The sequence below is a fragment of the Balaenoptera musculus genome, chromosome 21, assembly GCF_009873245.2.
Source record: "Balaenoptera musculus isolate JJ_BM4_2016_0621 chromosome 21, mBalMus1.pri.v3, whole genome shotgun sequence".
Taxonomy (NCBI): domain Eukaryota; kingdom Metazoa; phylum Chordata; class Mammalia; order Artiodactyla; family Balaenopteridae; genus Balaenoptera; species Balaenoptera musculus.
Window position 1 is genome coordinate 12,846,694 of NC_045805.1, and position 20,001 is coordinate 12,866,694.

At 35.3% G+C, this 20,001-nt stretch overlaps 1 protein-coding gene across 2 annotated transcripts in view; it reads left to right on the forward strand.

Moving 5' to 3' along the window:
• Positions 1–3: 3 nt before the first annotated feature.
• TRAPPC11 (trafficking protein particle complex 11) overlaps positions 4–20,001 on the forward strand; it is a 41,703-nt gene continuing 21,705 nt past the window's right edge. Inside the window, exons 1-18 of one of the 2 annotated variants that reach the window (XM_036838748.1) lie at positions 4–183; positions 2,600–2,824; positions 4,678–4,847; positions 5,503–5,573; positions 6,385–6,499; positions 7,265–7,364; positions 7,740–7,813; positions 9,704–9,800; positions 11,487–11,620; positions 12,277–12,424; positions 14,313–14,406; positions 15,219–15,298; positions 15,397–15,475; positions 15,558–15,612; positions 15,960–16,105; positions 16,538–16,599; positions 16,691–16,823; positions 17,409–17,539. In XM_036838748.1, coding sequence (XP_036694643.1) covers positions 2,621–2,824; positions 4,678–4,847; positions 5,503–5,573; positions 6,385–6,499; positions 7,265–7,364; positions 7,740–7,813; positions 9,704–9,800; positions 11,487–11,620; positions 12,277–12,424; positions 14,313–14,406; positions 15,219–15,298; positions 15,397–15,475; positions 15,558–15,612; positions 15,960–16,105; positions 16,538–16,599; positions 16,691–16,823; positions 17,409–17,539 — 1,893 coding nt within the window. In that variant the 5' untranslated portion in view covers positions 4–183; positions 2,600–2,620. Of the gene's footprint in view, positions 184–956; positions 976–2,599; positions 2,825–4,677; positions 4,848–5,502; positions 5,574–6,384; positions 6,500–7,264; positions 7,365–7,739; positions 7,814–9,703; positions 9,801–11,486; positions 11,621–12,276; positions 12,425–14,312; positions 14,407–15,218; positions 15,299–15,396; positions 15,476–15,557; positions 15,613–15,959; positions 16,106–16,537; positions 16,600–16,690; positions 16,824–17,408; positions 17,540–20,001 lie in introns of those variants that run through there. The other variant, XM_036838747.1, reaches the window with a different exon arrangement.

Below are 20,001 nucleotides of genomic sequence, written 5' to 3' on the forward strand. Positions count from 1 at the left end.
TGTGCCTGCGCGGGTGGGCACTGGGAAGTCTCGCTTGTGGGCACCGGCTCAGGGGCGGTGGCCGTAGGGACGACCCCCGGCGTTTTGTGACCCGCCCCCCCACCCCGCGCCTGCTTCCCCTGGTTCTCCCCCGGCTGGCGGCGACCGGCCACAGCTGCAGCGGGCTCGGAGCGTGCGGCCTGGGTGAGTCCGGGTCGGGAGACCAGTGGGGCTAGGCGAGACCGCCGAGGGCGATTGCTACCGCTTAACGATGCTGGTTTGGGGCCTGTGATTTCGTACAGCATCAGCGAGTGCATTTCTCTTTTAGCTTCTAAAGAAAAGACGCACCTATTTCTAGGGCCTCCAGGTTTAAGGGGGTTAGGGGAGGAGAGGAGGAAGATAGCGTCTGCCTTTAGAAGCTGCAGGGTTTCTTCATTGGAGCTACCGGAGCAGGATTCTGCGACCCTGGGGCGGTATCCTTTCCTAAGTTGGGCTGTTGCTTTACAACCTCAACATCAGCTTTTGTTTCACCATCCCGGCCCCAAACTGTCCTTCCTCTTTTGATTGTTTTGTAGTTGGACATCTTTGAATCCCATCCTTACTGGCCTTGTGTCCTGCATCCCGAACCTCCGTTAATTAAAAAATAGTGACTGCATTATTTTTTTTAACCTGCCACTTTGATTAGGTCACCTTTCTTTGCAATCCGTCATTCTTTCTAAGAGTCTTCCTTATAATTTTATGACCACGCCAGCTTCCAGACGACTTCCATTGCACTACACGATCTCCCATCCAGAGTGTTCACTTCCTACTTCTGCACCTCCTTCCAGGTCATAATCTGATTAGTTGCTTCATTGGTTTCTTCCAGGAGATCTGGAAATTTCTCCTATAGGCTGTCATCGAGATCCATACAACCTCTGTACTTGTCCTTTGCTGATATTCTTCCCATTTTTTGCCACCGAATAGGCACAGCCGTTTCAAATGCCAAAGCTTTCTAAGGTACAATGTGGCAAGAATTTCTGATACAGTTTTCGTACAGTTATTTTGGGACAGAGTTACCGTAATTTAGAGCTGCACTGTCTGTTATAGTAGCCAGTCGCCATAGGTAGCTATTGAGCATTTGAAATAGGCTAGATGTGCTCCAAGTGTACAATACACACCAGACTTTGGAGACATAGTATTAAAAAACGTAAAACATCTCACTAATAACTTTTATAGTAACGTTGAATTGATAATATTTTGGACATATTGGTTAAGTAGAATATTATTAAAATTAATTTCATCCCTTTCTTTACTTTTTAATGTGACTACTAGAAAATTTTAAATTATTTATGTAGGTTATATTATATTTCTCTTGGACAGGATTGTGATTTTAAGTGATTTAAATGTCATTTCTGTTTCCCCTTATTTCCACTCCATATTCAAAGGACACAGCTAATTCTCTTGAGCCTCTGGGGTTATTAAAGGAAGTGGGTATTTAGGGCTCTAATCTAGACTCTTTGGGATCAAGCAGTGGTACCTAAATTGTGTTTTGACCATCTCTTTTTTATTTGCCCCCCAAATTCACTAGAACTAGAATCTGTTTCTGAATATGCAGTCCTTTGCCCTCGTACCTTAATCCTGTCCTCAGAATATCTGTTTAAGCAATTGTAAAACTTCTGTCTATTGTGGACATTTGTCGTTTCTGATAGGCTTTCCAAACCAATTATCTAGTACCCATTGTTCCTTCAGTACTTAAGTGTGAGAAGCCTAAGAGTCTTTCCTAAATTAACTTTTCAGTTAAAAATACTGTTTTGCTGATCAAGTGGTGGCCTAAGCGCTCCTAACTTCTCACAGAAATTGTATTTGAGTCCTGTATGATATACTGGTGGAGCTCACCTTTTAAACCAACCGTATGATACATGTTTTTGAAAATGAGAAATTATTCTTAAAATATAATAATTTTGTTCGCAATGAACACTTTTATATAATTGCTTTTCAAAACGTAGTGCATCTTGGATTGATATAGACTGCTTCTCAGCTAAAGGGCACAGTAGAAACATGTCCTCCTAGAGGTTTCCATTCATTCTTAGCTTTTCCCTTGTAGATTTTCCTGTAAGTAGTACATTTGTATTAATTGTGGAGAAATGAGAAAACATAGCTATTTAGATAATTAGCATATTATTTTAATGATATCTCAGGAAATCAGAAATTAGATGTTAGCAATTACAGAGATATTAGAGATAGTTGCACTTTATTGTATATATAAGTCAATCATTGTTTTTCTTTATAACTGAAATCAGTACTTTGATCACCCTCCTGCTTTCCTGGTCTGCTTATTCCAAAGTTTTGTGTGGTTTTGAGATGTTACTGGAAATAGTGATTTGTCTTAAAGTTGACTGCAACCCTTGTATATGAAAGATTTTTAAAAATATTATACCAATAGTTATTAAATTTTAATAGGTCCAATTCAAGAATTAAAGTTTGCCCTTTTGCTCTCTTCGTTTGGATTTGCTTGACGGTTTGTAGACACTCAAAGACTTGCCTTTTTGTAATGTTTTTCAAATGGTGGAGGTTCATATGTTAGATGTGGATGTGGGCTTTTAAGAAATTAATTATTAATGTATTAACATTTGTATTTCAGAATTTTCCTGACTCCTTGAACATGAGCCCCACACAATGGGACTTCCCTGTGGAATTATGTTGTCGGCCTATGGCTTTTGTTGCTCTCACGGGCCTGGATGTGGTTTATAATGCCATCCATCGAGCTGTCTGGGATGCTTTCTGTGCCAATCGGAGGGCTGATCGGGTACCGATTTCTTTCAAGGTGCTCCCAGGTGACCATGAGTATCCCAAATGCAGACCCAAGGTAATGACATTATGATTGCAAGGGGACTCTGCTTCTCCCTCTGTCTCTTTCTTTGCGTGTGTGTATCTTTTTTGTTCCTATATCTGTGCAGGAAAACCCCTGAGTTTATCAAGGGTATGGTTACAGTGGTGCATGAAGAAAACTCCAGACGTTTTCTTGTATGTAATATACTACAGGTGTATCTAATAATCCCTTTTTTTTTTTACCCCAGAAGAATAATTGCTTTATAATTATTAAGCTTTCTATCCTATGAGCCTAGGTTTTCCATTTTTTATTTGTTGTTAAAAAGAGACCCCAAGGCTCCATAATTTTAACAAAGGCCTCTCTAAAAGGAAGGTCTCACATTCCCCACTCACCATTGCCAGTATCATTATAAAATCCATAGTCTCTGCAGTTTGGTTTGATTTCACAAACGTATTTTGAGCACTTGCTTTGGTTTAGAGTACCTGGAACTATGCAACAGGCTGGTGATAGAAATTTAAATAATACATACTCTCTGTCCTTGATGAGTTCTACATAAACTAAAACAGTTTATTCAGTGTGGAATAGGAGGGGTATTAAGTTCAAAACTGACTTTTATAATGAACATCATGGCAGAGACTCTGATTTACTTAGAAAAAAAATACTTAGAATGATGATAGTATGAATTAATAATAGCAACTCATACACGTATATTGCTTATTATGTCAATTTGCTTTTTAAGAAAGTTATGTACATTGACTGATTTGTCACTTATTGTAATCTTTTCAGGTTGGTCTGAAAGTCAGTTAATAAGACACATTGATCAAAATAAACTGCCTACTTTTTTTTCCCCCCTAGAGCAATGTTTCTGACAGACTGGTCTTTGGACCAAGTATATCATCACCTGGGGTGTTTATTAAGCATGTCAATACTGGCTGTCCTCAGTTAAACTCAGGGGAGCGTAGGACCTGTAGATTTGGTCACCTGCTGATTCTTTTGCATGTGTTTGAGACTCACACACCAGAGACACAGTTTCATATATCCAGCCGTAGAAACTGTGAGCTTTCTCTGAAACTGTCGGAGCAGTAGCACCCCTGGCTCTTACACACTGTTTTTAATGTGGTGTTTGCGTCAAGGAAGACCAGCGGCCCAGCACGACTCACCCCTTTCCTCCTGGATTCGTTCTTCAGAATTCTCATTTTCCTCCTCCTGGTTCTTTCCTGAGTTCCCAAGGTGTTTTGTGTCAGATTTCCTTCCTGTCCTCTCTTTCCTCACGTGGAATAACCACTGGACCAGCGTGAACTGGAGTAGTCTGGCCAGTGCGGGTGCTTTGGGGGAAACTTGAGATTTCACCCGGGTTCTTCAGGGCATCCCCTCCCCACGACGTGGCACTTAGCGCTGACCCCCAGTGACTGCCCTTATGCTTCTGTATTTAAGAATTGTCCTTCATTTTTTTCTTTCACCCACAAGTGAGGTGTAATGCCATCCTGGTGACATGACTTCGAAGCAGATGAAGCCATAGTGGGTTTTAGGGAATATTTGAGCAGCTTTTACAAGAAGAGAATCTGGGATGGTGAGGAATATAAGTAGAATTTATTGGGAAAAGGGCTGTTTACTTCCAGGGTATTTGAAGGCCTTGACATCATTAGAAATGCTTTGACTTTGGTCAGTCTTTAAGTGGAAATGGTACTGGCTCTAGGGTTGAGAGTCTACCTCCAGTACTTGCTAGCTCTTGCCTGATCTCTGTAAGCCTGAATGTCCTCATCTTAAAAATCCGGCGTGTGTATATTGAATGAGATAAATACAGAGAAAGTGCCTGCACTCCATAACAGGTGGTTTCTGCTGCTCGTGTTGTCAAAATACCTCTTTTCAACTTTGGCTAATGTTTGCAGAGAACTTCGTATGAATGGTACATTCCCAAAGGGATCCTGAAGACAGGCTGGATGAATAAACATCTGAATCTGGTGCCAGCCCTGGTGGTCGTGTTCTACGAACTGGACTGGGATGAGCCCCAGTGGAAAGAAAAGCAGTCTGAGTGCGCGACCAGAGTGGAAATAGTTAGGTATGGTCCCGTTTGTCAGGCTGACTGTGTTGCGTCAAACTCACATCTGGAGTTTACTGACATTTATCGAAGGCAGCTGAGTGCCGTTAAGACTGCAGTAGTCATTTGGGGGTCACTGGCCTCCAGTGAAACCTGTTCACTTCCTAGCAGGTAGCATTAATATTAACTTAGGGAATGGTAAGCAATGTGAAGAAATTTCTAAGACAAATTGACCTGAATTTCCAAATGCTTTTTCTTGCAATTATAATTTTTTTGGGGGGGAGATACAGTGGTTTGCTATTTAGTCTCATAAAACACTTTTTGCATTATCACCATTTATTTCAAAGTAAGTCTTTTGGATGACTACTCTAATATATCACTATAAAGAAATAAGTTGTAGTGTTAACTTTTACATTGAAGTATATGTTAAACTTTTGCCTGTAAAGCAGATTTTTGTAAGGAACAGAAGCTTTATCTGAGATTATACTTTTAAATCATTGTGGCATGTATGTTTCTTTGTATGTAGGAAAAGAGTTCCCCCAATCTTGGGGTTTTTAAGTTGCAGTTTGTCTTTCTTTGAATTGTCAAGCTTGTATTTTATGTAGTCTTGAATACATTTTTTAAGTTAAAACAGTTTAATTACTTAACTAATTTTATTGTTATTTTTCCACTGCAGGCAGAGTTTACAAGGGAGAAACACAAAAGTTGCAGTGGTTCTGATTCAGAAGAAAACCCCTTTGCCCCCAGGTAGCAAAAGGTTAATTAATAACTGATTGATTGGTTTATCCCTCCAATTCTTATTACCAGGAGGCATAGTTTTTAATGTTGAAATCTTTCATGCATTCAGTTATGGGAAATATGGTGTGTTAACTTTAAAAAGTACCAATAATGCATGAGTAAATGCTTATCGTAAAAGCTAAAAACATTAAAGAGTGCAAATCTTCTCAAGTCCTGCTCCCTAGTTCCCCTTACCTCCAGGGAGGCACATATCAATTGACAAAAGAGTTATTCACTTGATTTTTAAAAAAGAAGGTTTTTTGCTTATCTGAGATCTATTTGAAATTATATTCCTTACGTAATACTTTTTTCTTAATTTGCAATAGAGCAAAGAAAATGCTGTAGGATTTCTAGTTTCTTATAAGAAAATGTCCTGGTTTCAAGTGCATATTTATTCTACCATCTCAGACTTTAGAAGCCAAAATACTTTTTTTGTTTCTATCTTGAAACTTGAAGCATCTTAAATAGTTATGGAAACAACTTTCATGAACTATTGCTTCCATTTTTAGTTACGGTATTGAAACAATTAAGCGGTATATCTGTTGGCATTACTTGGCCTATCTTGGCCTAGTAGAAAATTCCACAGTGTTCTCCTAACAGATATGTACTGTGTAACTTCTAAGCATCCCACAGAGCTCTCAAGGATTCCAGGGGTCTTATAGACGTGGTGAAAAGTGGTTTGGGTTTTTTTTCTTAATTATATTGTACTGATTTGGGGGAATGTCCATTTAGAAAAAATGCATTAATTATTTTCTCTCTTTATGGCACTTGTTGTCAACAGGAGAAGATGTCATTGCTTCCGAAAGGGCTGCAGCCTTGTGCAATGCGTGTGAACTCTCGGGGAAGTCTTTGTTTGTACTGCCCCATACGGACCACCTTGTGGGTTATATTATAAGGTAAATAACCTAGAATATATACTGAATTTTTAAAGTTTTGACTATTCCATTTTATTTCATTTTTTTACATATTTTTCTTAGATGTATTTAAACCCTTTGAATGCAGCTTCAGAACTCTGTTTTATTCTGAGGAGGAAGAACCTTGAAGTTCAATCCTTATCTGACTTTGAATTCAGCTTTCTTTCATGCCCTAGGAAGATACTTCTGATATGTACTTATTTTCACAAACAGAACTTTTAGTTGTTTATCCATCTCTGGGCAAATTTTCTTGGTTCCCCTGTAATCTCATAGTTATAGAATGAAGCAGGATTTAATTTACACAAATGTTATTTCCACCTCATTTGCCAGTTCTCATTTTTGGTCCTTTTCCCATTATTTTCCTTAATCTTTAAACCCTAAATGTCAGAGTCACAAAAGATAATCGAATCTAATTGAGTATTAGATATCTGTTTCTTTCATACTTATAAAATTGTAAAATAATAGGAGATTATTAGTGATGACCTAATTTTTACAAATTACAAGAAAGTTATTTTTATCAGTTATTTCTTAGATTGTAAAATTTTAAATGGCTTTTGGTGGGTCTTCTTTTTAGATTTTTTTATCTAAAAATTTAGCTTATATTTTGCTTTACTTCTTATCTTAATCATGAAGTAAAGCAGACATTATCTCTGTCAGGATTTTACTTTCAGGTCTTATAAATATGATTCTTGAAAACACTTTGGTTTAAAATAACTTCAGTGTTTGAATGTTGGTCTTTTTTAACAGATTAGAAAACGCCTTTTATGAACATGCACAGACTTATTACTACACTGAAATTAGAAGAGTGAAATCTCATAAAGAATTTTTGAATAAAACAACACACCAGGTACGTGTCTTTTCCTAAAGAAGGAAATAATAGCAGCATTCTAGAGTAGATTATTCATCATTGATTATTTTTGAGGAGATGATTTAATGTCTTTAATACTTTGATGTTTTTTAAATGGCTTCTGTGCTTTTGAAGTTTTTTTTTTTTAAAGCTTTTAAAAACTATTTTGTCTTTTGTCATCTTTGCCTTTAAAGCTCTTGAAGATAGATTTTGGTAGCCTTCTTAACTACACTTGTTTACTGGAATAATTCTTGAACTTTAATTTTGGATATTTTCCTTTATACTTTTAGGTCTCCTCTTAAACATTATTGTAATTTTTACATTTTTAAGAGAATATGTGTAATAATGATATTTTTTTTCCATTCTTCTTTTCAGCTTTTATTTGTTAGACATCAGTTCAAAATAGCTTTCTTCAGTGAGTTGAAACAAGATACACAAAATGCTCTGAAGTAAGTTTCTAACAGTTGTCAAAGTAAATTTTTCTTTATGTTAACAATAACATAGTAGTGGCAATTTCTGAATCTCAACCAAACTTTAAGTTTAAAATGTTTATGTTGGTTAGAGTCAGGTTTGTAATATTCACTTTAATTTTTCTAGTTAAATGGAATATATTTGAGTTTTTTAAAAAATATATCCATTTTATTATCAGAAGTAAATTTTATAGTGTCAGAAAGCTTTCTGGTGTAATTTAATTAAATTTCATGATCTAAAGAAACATATTAAAATTTTTCCCATTCTGTTACCTACTTCTTATTTGTATACTCAGTAAAATCCTTGTGTTAAGACTGATTTTCAAAGTTTCATGTGTGTTAAACATTATCTGAATCAGACTGAATTTCTTAAGGTGTGTAGTACATTTATTCAATTCAACTATGATTTTATTTTAATTAATTTTTTTTTAGTTTATAATACCTGCCAGTAGCATCATTTTTCATTCTTTTTAAATTTTATTTATTTATTTATTTTTGGCTGCATTGGGTCTTCGTTGCTGCACACAGACTTTTCTCTAGTTGCGGTGAGCGGGGGCTACTCTTCATTGTGGTGCGCGGGCTTCTCATTGCAGTGGCTCCTCTTGTTGCGGAGCACGGGCTCTAGGCATGCAGGCTTCAGTAGTTGCGGCACGCGGGCTCAATAGTTGTGGCGCACGGGCTTAGTTGCTCCGCAGCATGTGGGATCTTCCCTGACCAGGGCTCGAACCTGTGTCCCCTGCATTGGCAGGCAGATTCTTAACCACTGCGCCACCAGGGAAGTCCCATTTTTCATTCTAAGGCTCTGCTTAGAGCTTTGAAGAGTAGTTGCAGATGTGTTGGCAGTGGTTAGGCATTTTATCCCTTTGCTTTTATTTTACTAAACACAGTTTAATAAAACATCTCTTTCTAGCTTTAACTCAATTTTTTAAGATTAACAGTGCCAGTGTAGCAAAAGGATAAAAACCAGCTATATATCCTAAAATTGAGGAGAGGCTAAATATACATGGGAGGGTGGAACAGAGAAATAAATAAGTCTGTCATTCAGAGGAATACTGCAGAAACCTCCTCTCTTTTGTTGCTAATGAGGTGCTAAGCACCAAATTGTGTTCTATAAATCTCAACAACTTCACATAGTTTTAGTTGGTTTTAATGTAGTTCATTTTTTTTCCGTGTATTAGTGAAACACCCTCAATTCCAATTCTGTTCAAACACAGTTCTGGAAAGAAAAATGTTACGTGGAGAAGTTAGGAGCAAACACTTCACTTTGGAGAAGACTGAGATTTTCTCATTACCTTCCATCTTCTATCAGGCTTTCCTTTCTCACACTATTTCTCCTTCAGCGCTCGCTGCCCTGAGGGCATCCCCACTGCAGCCCATACCCGAGACCAGTGATACCCATTTCAGTTGTGGAGATACTTGGGTTTAAAGCTGTTGACCCACCTCTGTCTTGATAGCACCTTCTTCGCTAATACAATTTCTGTTTGTTTGAGAAGCTCAACATGGTACTTTTAAAAAATACTAATTTTTTTTAACAGAATGTTAATTTTGTCATGTAACTCTGGACACTTTTCCACTTTACTTTCATTTTGCAACTGAATTCCTATCCGTTATAGACAGATGTTAATGACAGCAGTGTACAGTGGTTCTGTTCTTAGTGAAAAGTCATTGATTCCTCCCACACATAATGAACCAACATATCATTTTTCAGGACATCAGAGATTGTTATGTATCTGTTATTATTGAGCTGTTGAGTGCTAAGAAATGTTGAGTAAATATTGTTTCTGTTATTTCTAATAATTTTGCTCTTAGGAATCTTTACTTAAAATTAATTTATATCATAATTAACTACCTTCCCCATGTTTATATTAGGAATTACAGGACCGCCTATAATCTTGTACATGAATTGAGAGCCCATGAAACTAATATTCTGGAAATTAAGACCATGGCAGGGTTTATCAACTACAAGGTAATAATTCTACTTCCAAATAAACAAAATTTGGCTTTAAATATTGGAGTATCTTTTTAAAGTTTGGAAATACAGATGACTCACTTGCTCTGAAAAGTGAGTATTTGATGAACTATGCTATGCTGTTTTATGTCCTTTATCTCAAGGAGCACCCTGGTTTTAACAGCCTAATTGTAATGCTTGGTTTTGAGCTATGGTCCCAGAGTTCTCATTTAGAGGAGTTTTATCTTTGTAAAACTCCTTGAGGAGGGTATTTTGTTTGTTTTTAAGTGGGTGCAGGAGGGAGTGAGAAGAAAGCTGCCTACAGTATTGAATTTTAGAAGCTGCAACTTATTAGAACTGGGTGAGCCTTCCTTGGTTTAATGGCCAGCCATAGAAAAGGTGTACCTATTCCCCTTAGAGAAAACTTTTATATGTGTTATGTGAGCATTTTAAGGTTGTATATGGTAGAAATAGACACCCCCAGAAGGCAGATGAGGCTTTTTGTTTTGCTTTTAATCTTTCCACACTCATCTTTTAAAGAGGCTGGCACTGGGTTAGTGATGTAAGGGCAGAGGGACACTTTGTTCACTGCTTGTGTAGGTGTAAATTAGTACAGCTTCTATAGAGGCTATTTTTGCAATGACAGTGCAGATTTAAAGTGGATATTCCTTTTGACCTAGCAATTCCATTTTGGGAAATTTATCCCACATATGTGCTAAGACTTGCAAATCACATATGTAAGGATATTTATTGCCTCTTGTAATAGGAAAAGGTTGGAAACAACCCCACAATAACTGACTGGTCAATATAAATTATAACTCCAAACAACGAAATATTATACAGCTATCAAGAATGAAGCAGCTCCATGCATTGAAATGGAATGACATCCAAGATATATTGTTAGGTGAAAAAAGTAAGGCACAAAGCAGCATATTTAGTGTGATGCTATTTATATAAAAATAATAGTTTATTTGTAAATGCACATACACACTTGTCTGTGCACAGAATATATCACCAAATGTATGCTGGGAGCTGGTTGCCTCTAGAGAGGGAAATTGGATGGCTGAGGGACAGGGATGGATGAGAGATTTAACTTTTTGTGTATTCCCTTATACCTAAAAAAATAAAATTAAAAGTGGTAATAAGCATGTGGAAATAAATTTAGGCTTTGTTTCTTCTTTTTTTTTTTTCATTTACCCTACATACATATAGATTATTACTTTGAAATAACATCCCAGTTAATTTTTCAAGAATTTCTGTAATCCTTGTTTGATATGGAGGCTACTGTGCTCTAATTGTTCTACAAAAAATCTTTAGCTTTCTGACGGTTCTAAAACTGAAAGTTAATCTGTCCTTTCTCAGTTACCTGTTGGAAATATTTCATTTTTGCCCGTCTTTATGCTCTTCATTGGGTTTAATATTTCTTTATTCTATACTTTAAAAAACTTTGCAACGTATAGAATAGATTCATTACAAATAGTGAATAATTTTATTTCATTAATCAAAGGGACATAACCTCTGTTTTTAGCATAACCTTTCTAATAGAGGAAATCAGTTCTGTTGCACTTCAATTCTATTGAACTTCAGAGAAGGAAATTCCATACTCTTTTTAAAGTTAGTCTCAATTTTTATATATTTTTAAATGAATACGCCTTTTGACTTTGATTTTCTTCTTTACTTTGGGGTTGATTTTACATCTTCCAGATCTGTAGGCTGTGTTTTCAGCACAACACCCCACTGGACGCAATTGCTCAGTTCCGAAAGCACATCGACTTGTGTAAGAAAAAAATCGGAAGTGCAGAGTTGTCTTTTGAGCATGCTGCATGGATGTCTAAACAGTATGTTTTAAATTGTATTTTCAGAATGTTTTTTAAACAAATACTTGGGGTTTGGAGGAATGGAGTTAGCATGGACTTTGGTTCTAAATCGAACTAAGATTTTTGCCAGTAAGTAGGTTTTTAATGATCCACCATAAGTATGTTCCCAGTAATTGTAGATACTGATTCATACAGTTTCTTAATGGAAATTAGCTAGTTCCTGGGACCATCTCTTTCATTCAATATATATATATCAAGTTTCCACCATGTGTCTAAATACACATGAATATAGCAGTGAATAGACAGTATCCCTACTGACATGGAACTTGCTCTCTGAGACTGATGACTAAAAATTGCTAAAATGAAAATTTTCCCAGAAACATGGATGTATTTGAGTGGTGGGAACTATGTTGACATCTGGCTTGATGGTATATTTATAAAGACCTGCTAACACAGAAGAGTTGACTTAAAGAATTTTTCTGTAACCTACGATTAGTGTGTGTTAGTGTTTACAAAGAAATCCCCACAATTAATAGTTCAGCAGTAGCATTATTTTGATACAGTCTGCTGAGGTTATGGTTCCAGGATGAATAACTACTAGAAGTAAGCTGCTTTTTCTTTCCTTTTTCTTTTTAATTCCATTTTTTTATTTCTTGATTTTTTTTTTTTTCTTTAAGATTCCAGGCCTTTGGAGATTTATTTGATGAAGCTATCAAGTTGGGGTTGACAGCTATTCAAACTCAGAATCCTGGTTTCTATTACCAGCAGGCAGCATACTATGCCCAGGAGCGGAAACAGCTTACGAAAACCCTCTGTAACCATGAAGTAAGTCACTGACTCCTGTGTTATCTGGCATTTAGGAAATCTATTAACCTTCTCTTGAAAGAAGATAATACTGATTGGTGTTGATAGTTTTTTCCAAGCCTTTGCATGTAACAAGTTTTTATCTTTTATATTTTCAGGAATTAGGATTATTTTCAGTTTTAGCCTGAGTACTCTATTTTCACCTGTGAATTAAGCAGAAGTTTCTCTTTGAAGAACTGATTTATGATTAGCGATAAGTCAGTGATTTAGAGGAGAGAAAGTTACTTTAAAATAAAAGCCACAGTTTAGTCCATGCCTTACTGTAAATCCATTGTTTTGTTTCTGTGATCACTGCTAGAGTTTGAAGGACACTGAGAAATGTGCTTTATTTTGACCCACTGGAGAGCATAACGTTGGCCTTCTTTCTCTTCCTGGGGTTCTCCTCTATGGAAAACTCTAAAGAATCTATTTGAGGATGTTAACTGCGTATTTTCTTAAACTTGACATTTCATTTTGCCTTTCTCTTGGATGGTTATATTTAAATACCAGTTTTCCCATAAGCACCTTTAAAATAAGAACATGGTGTGTGTATATAGATAGAGATATTTACATTCACATAGTTATTTCAGTTTATTTTCACTTAAAACCTCAGATTTCTTCTCTGAAGATAGGTGAATTTTAACAACAGTGCTACTTAAAAAACTGTTCAAAAAGAAAAAAAACAGTTTGCATATTAGTACTTTAAATGCTTGGATTTTTTCCCCTTAAATCATGATATACCTAGACTATTTTCTACCATGTTATTTGTATATGACGTATAATTTCATTGCATGTATTATATTTTAAAAGTTTGGCATATTATATTTGAGCACAGTATTTTAAAAGGTGATTAAAACTGGGTCTTGTATGGATATGAGGAAATGGGCATTAGCAAATATTGGCTGGAATGTAAAATAATATTTCTGTCAAGTAATAATTTAAGAAGCCTCAAAATCATGCCTGTCTTTTGACCCAGAATTTCATATTCAGGAAGCCTAAGGCAGATAAGAGATCCTAAGAGATAAGTATTAAAATTTATTTATAGAGTTGTTCTGACAGATTTATTAATTGTAATGTAAAATAAAAATAACAATGTGAACAGCTATAGGGAATCTGTTACAATGTGGAACAGCAGGCAGCCATGAAAAATAACGTTTTGGAAGAATCTTTAATGATATGGTGCGATATACAGAATGTATTTAAAAGAAAAAAGCAGGTTGAAAAATTATTTCAGCTGATGACGAATAAACGTTTGCATACAAAATCTGGAAGAATAATGTATATACATTGTTAACAGTGGTAGTAGGTCTATAGGTAATTTAAATTTTTATCCTTTTCCTTTTGGACATTTTCTGCATTTTTTAACAATTACTTGTATTACATTTTGGTTTTAGAGGGAAAAGTTATAAAAAAGAAAAGTGGTATAAATTTATAAATTCTGGTGCCAAAAATATCCTTCCCCCATCAATACCAAGACTTAATACACATGCGATAAAAAAGGAAAATAATGTCTTTTCAAAAGTCCTATAACATTATTTTTATTTGCACAGAAAACACTTATACATATGGAATAACCATCAAATTTAATTTGTAATATATTTTTACTGGTTTAGAAGTTAAAAGAATATGTAGAGCAGTTAGTTACTATGAAATCATTTGTCAGAATCAGGTTGATTTATTCCATTTAATTTTTATAAGACTACCTAATATTAAATGAAACATTTCTTGTTTAATTTTATGAAAATTTAATTTATGTTAAAATATTCACAACTTTGATATTTGAATGTGTTATTCGTATTTATGTAAGCTTTTTTATTCTAACAAAGATTGAGGAAGAGTTGGTTTTGATGGGTTGTGTTTTAACTTACAGGCTTCTGTAACGTACCCCAACCCTGATCCCTTAGAAACGCAAACAGGACTTCTTGACTTCTACGGACAACGATCGTGGCGACAAGGAATACTAAGTAAATAATTTTTCCTCTTTTCCCTTTCTCTCAGCCTCAAAAGCAGAAGGTTGCTATCTTAATTTTTCCATGGCTGCACTAGTATAACAAATTATGTTGAGGTAAAAATATGTGCTTTTTAAACACTGTTTAAGATTTACTTTAAAAATGTGTTGTTTTTATCACCATGTCTTAGAATGACTTATAATTAAAGATGTGGATGTGACTAAAACATTTGGAGATCTGTTGTCTTAAATGACACAATTAATAAGCCACTCTGGTCTATTTAAATATTTTATTTTATTATTTTATTTATTTATATTTATTTTTTTTTATCAGTTTAAATTTAAATTTAAACAGTTTAAAATATTTAAATATTTTAATTCCAGTTAAGTTTAACGGTTTTTTATGTTTGCCATTTTAGAACATCATTACTTGAGCCACCTTAAAAATAATTTCTCTATCTTTTTTGTTTTATACACACTTAATTTGAGCAATTTCTGTGGCCATTAAACTTTTTGTTAAGAAATTATTTACTTTAATCTACAGGAAATGTATTTTGTCTAGAAAATGATATTGGCATTACTTTTGAGGTGGTTGATTCCACTGGGCAAAAGAGTACAGAGCTCAGTAACATACCCTTCGGAACAGAGACCACAGAGAAGATTCCATGCTAATAAAGCTGTCTCTTAGAATCTTTAGAATTCTAGAATGTTTAAGAATCTTAAGTACATTGTATACGAAGGATTCAAGGAGTGTACACATCCAGTGTTCGTGTGAAGGATTTGTGTTAAATGAGCTATCTGAAATGGGTTGTGTCCTATCTTATACAGGTTTTGATCTTTCTGATCCCGAAAAAGAGAAGGTGGGGATTCTTGCCATTCAGCTGAAGGAGAGAAGTGTTGTTCACTCTGTAAGTCTTTTTTCCAGTATAAACTATTTTTTACAGTATTCCAGGAAAACATGAGACTATTTTTATTGGAATGTTTCACATTTTATCTTTTCTAACAGGAAATAATAATAACTCTTCTGAGCAATGCTGTTGCGCAATTTAAGAAATATAAGTGTCCAAGAATGAAAAGTCATCTGAGTAGGTATCCGTAACATGCCACAACTTTGTGCAACTTTGAGTAATTTTAAATTATGTTCATACAGTCTTTTTTCCTTTATAGTGGTTCAAATGGGAGAGGAATATTATTATGCAAAGGATTATAGCAAAGCTTTGAAGTGAGTTCTGTTCACTATTTATTTTTACAAGTATTCTGATTCCCTTGCAGCAGAATTAGCATGGAAATCTGTATTGAAGGATTTATTATTTCCATATTTATTCCTACTTCTATTAAACACCATTTCCGTGATATTTATTCAAGTATTGTCTGCTGGTACATTCATTATCAGAGTCTTAGGAAACCTCACATTTACCTAATGTGAAAATACCTGTTAAACTATTTCAGTAAGATTTTCTGAAGTTTATATAAAATGAGTAAAGCAGTTTATTTTAGTTTCTCCATGAACTCTTCAAACCCTTCCTTGTGAAGCTGTCTCGGCCTGTCTGACATTTTGTCCTCTGTTAGGTTGCTGGATTATGTGATGTGTGATTATCGGAGTGAAGGATGGTGGACCCTGCTCACGTCTATACTGACCACAGCTCTGAAGTGTTCCTACCTCATGGCCCAACTGAAAGATTACATCACTTATTCCCTAGAACTCCTTGGAAGAGGTAACTTGATGTTCTTTCAGTAAAATTCTGAATCTTTACAATTACATAGCATCTTTAGCTTCTTTAAATTGGAAGAATAATTCAGTATCGAATATCTGGTAGTACTGTTATCACATGCAAGTCACTTGGCGGAGTGAAGGGGTTTTATACTTTATTGGAACTTGTTATAGTTGAAGGTCTTACTGTAGTTGAGAAAAATCTGCCTTACTTTTTAAAATATGGCATAAAATAATTTTTCACATAGAGTTCAAACGCACATACATCAAGCATTGGGGCTGACTTTTAGAAAGCTGTGCTGTCAGTTTTCCGGAGTTGTGCTTAGCCATCTTAGAAGAGAGATTTATCTGCAGGGTTTTAATACCTGAAATGGGGGTAGTGGGCTTACTTGCCTGTCTTGTAGTTCTAATTTTCTTCCTTCTTCCTTCCTATTAGCTTCAACTCTGAAAGATGACCAGAAATCTCGGATAGAAAAGAACCTCATAAATGTTTTAATGGTAGGTTGGAATTCTTTATATAAAATCTGTATCTGGATATGTGTATTTTATATAACTAGCTGAACAGATGTTTAACTCCATGTTGGTGCAGAATGAAAGTCCTGATCCTGAACCTGACTGTGATATCTTAGCTGTGAAAACTGCTCAGAAGCTGTGGGCGGACCGAATTTCTCTGGCCGGCAGCAATCTTTTCACAATAGGCGTACAGGACTTTGTGCCATTTGGTGGGTAACCAACGTCTACAGTATTATTTTAGAGAAATCGTGCTTATTTCTATAAAATAAATAGACACAGAATAATAAAGTCAAAGAATTTTCCAAGTACAATCATTTTGTAGATGAACTGTGTGATTTTTTTTTTTTTTTTAATTTTCTGCCCATCGCCTTTAAAGATGGTCAAAATTTTAAATACTTAGTTGAGGTCTTAAAATTTACTCTGTTCATCTGTAGTTCAGATGTTATTTGAAATGCATTTGAAAAGACAGTTATTTAAAAAGTTTATGCTTTATTGTCTAGGCAGGTATTTTGAAATAAGTTAAAAATAACAAAATGGTTCTTTTTTCTTTAAAATCCTATGTCAGTTACATTTTAGGAGGAACCATGTTTTTAAAATTAGAGAGGTTTTGGAGCTAGAGTTTATTTAAATTTGGTTTGATTTATGTCTTTTGAAATGCTTCAGGTGCAGAAGTCAGTAAGAATATCCAGTGTAGCTGTTTCCTTTCTGAAGAGTAGACGTGGATCAGAGAATAATGTGTGTGTGTCTAGCGTGTCTGGTGATGTCTGACTCAGCCCTTTTTGTTTTATTTCTAGTGCAATGCAAAGCCAAGTTCCACGCCCCAAGTTTTCATGTCGATGTTCCCGTGCAGTTCGATATTTATCTGAAGGCTGATTGTCCACATCCCATTAGGTTTTCTAAGCTCTGTGTCAGCTTTAATAATCAGGTAATGGTACCTTTTAATGTGTTTTTACCATGTGTGTATCTTATTGTAGCTTACAATAAGCTTATTGTGCTTAGTGAATTTTAGGTCTTAATGGTTTCATATTAACAAATGTATTTTGATAGAGTCTATTTAAAAATAAATGTATTTATAGTTCTCAACTTCTGTATCCACAATTCAAGTTTTACACTTTCCTATTCTAATTTTTGTTTTCACTCCCTGCTTAGGAAACCTAAGAACTTTGTCTACACATAGACAAAAAGTTTTGTAATATGTATCTTGAATTTCAAATAAGATGTATTCAGAATGAATATAATTTTCAAAATCATTTGTTTTATTCTAACATTGGTGTTAGCTTTATATTATAAAACTGTTATATGTTTGATGTTAAAGAAATGAAAGTAGAATAGGTGGATATAAAGTAGAAAGTAAATGTGTGTTCCTCCAATTCCATTCCTTAGGGGGCGTCACAATTAACTTCTTGAATAGTCTAGACATCTTACGTGCACGCATACATAAGCAACTTTTTTCTCCAGAATTGGGATCGTACTATATTTCCTACATTCGAACATTTTTATAGTGTGATATAGTCAAGTGCTTGATTACATTCTGTTTCAGTTATAAGCTCACTTCTAATTTTCTGGTCACACAGAAAGTATATTGAGCCGTTAACCAGCAAGCATTTATTGAGAGTTACAATATTTTTAGCATCATGGTGAACCTGAAAAAGTTTAGCATATGTCAACCCCACTAAAATATAAGCATTTTGGGAGCAAGGCCAGGACTGGCTCACAGATTGCCTAAATGGGTATTGAGGACTAAATGATGTGTGTAGGCTAGAAACACTGTTACGGCAGGCATGCCGGAGAAAAGAGAGGAAGTTTCAAAATTGAAGGCGCAATTAAGATAGGTTTAAAAAGATGAGAGGGAAAGGATGTGTTTGGCAATGAGAAAACGCTGAATGGAAACAGGAGTGACTGTTCTGTGTTTTTAGGCAAGTGGAGGCAGCAGCCTCACGAGAGCAGAGGATTATAGGTGGGGTGAGTGGGAGTTAGGCTGGGTGGCGTAGAGGAGCCTGGAGAGTTAAGCAGAGTCAGGCTGGGAAGTGTCAGTAGAAGTCTTTTAAGATTGATTTGTTCATTCATTTATTCGTTATCTATCTATTTATTGGATGGTGGTAAGGAAGCAATGTTATCTGTTTAAATAGTTTTTTTTTTGACTCATAAGAACTGAGCAATGTCCCTGTAATAGAATTGGTTAAATGAACCTGGGTCACTTGAAGATTAGTATGTTTTATTCAACTTCAAACCATTATCCAAGGATTCCTTCTAATTATTTTGAGAATTTTAAAGCAAGAGCATGAAATTTATGTTTAAGAAACTTTATTCCAGTAGCAAAATAGAGGGAAAGAAATGATATTTTAGAAACCAGAGGCTCTTTGTATGAACCCAGGTACGAAAGTATGAGGATTTGGATTAGGATGCTAGTGATGGTCATGGAGATAAAGGGATAAGAGGCATTTAGAAATGGGTAAGTGTGGATTGCTGAGTGTATATAGGGGATACAGAATGGGGATAGGATGGATAAAGGATGGGCTGTTTGGTTTTTGCAGGCCCAAAACAGTTTATTTTTCCAGCTTTATTGAGATATGGCATATAAAATCGTGTAAGTTTAAAGTGTACATGATGATTTGATACACATATATTGCAAAATGATTACCATAATAAGGTTAGTTAACACATGCATCACCTAACATAATCACCTTTTTGTTGTTGTCTTTGTGAGAACATTTAGGATCTACTCTTTTAGCAACGTGCAAGTAAATAATACAGTATTGCTAATTATAGTCCCCATGCCATACATTAGATCCCCAAAACTTATTTGTCTGATAACTGGAAGTTTATACCCTGTGACCGACATCTTCCCATTTCTGCCAACGCCCAGCATATGGCAGTCCTCATTCTACTCTCTGTTTCTATGAGTAAGTTATAGATTCCACATATAAGTAAGATCATATAGGATTAGGACAGGAGCTTTGTATGTGCTGTTTCTTATGCTTGGATTGGTCTTCCCTCCTCTTTTATTTGCTTAATTCCTCCTCATGTTTTATCCCCTTAAAAGCCTCACTTCCTCAGTGTCACCTTCCCTGACCTACATGACTGATTGACCTAGCCAGGCTCACATAACCCTTCATAGTACTTGTCACAGCTGTGGTTTCACTCTCGTCATGTGATTATTTGGTAAATTACTTGTTTTTCTTACTAGAATGTAAGCTCCAAGAGGACAGACAATTTTTTTTTTTACTCACTATGAAATATTCTAAATCTGGAATTTAGAGGGTCAAGGAAGGCTCTCATTTTACTTTTCACATCATAGCCTACTATTCCATTTCTTTTCCTTCCTTTTTCCCTTTTAGCAACAGAGACCACATCTATAATTAAACTAATAAAAATATTAAAATAAAA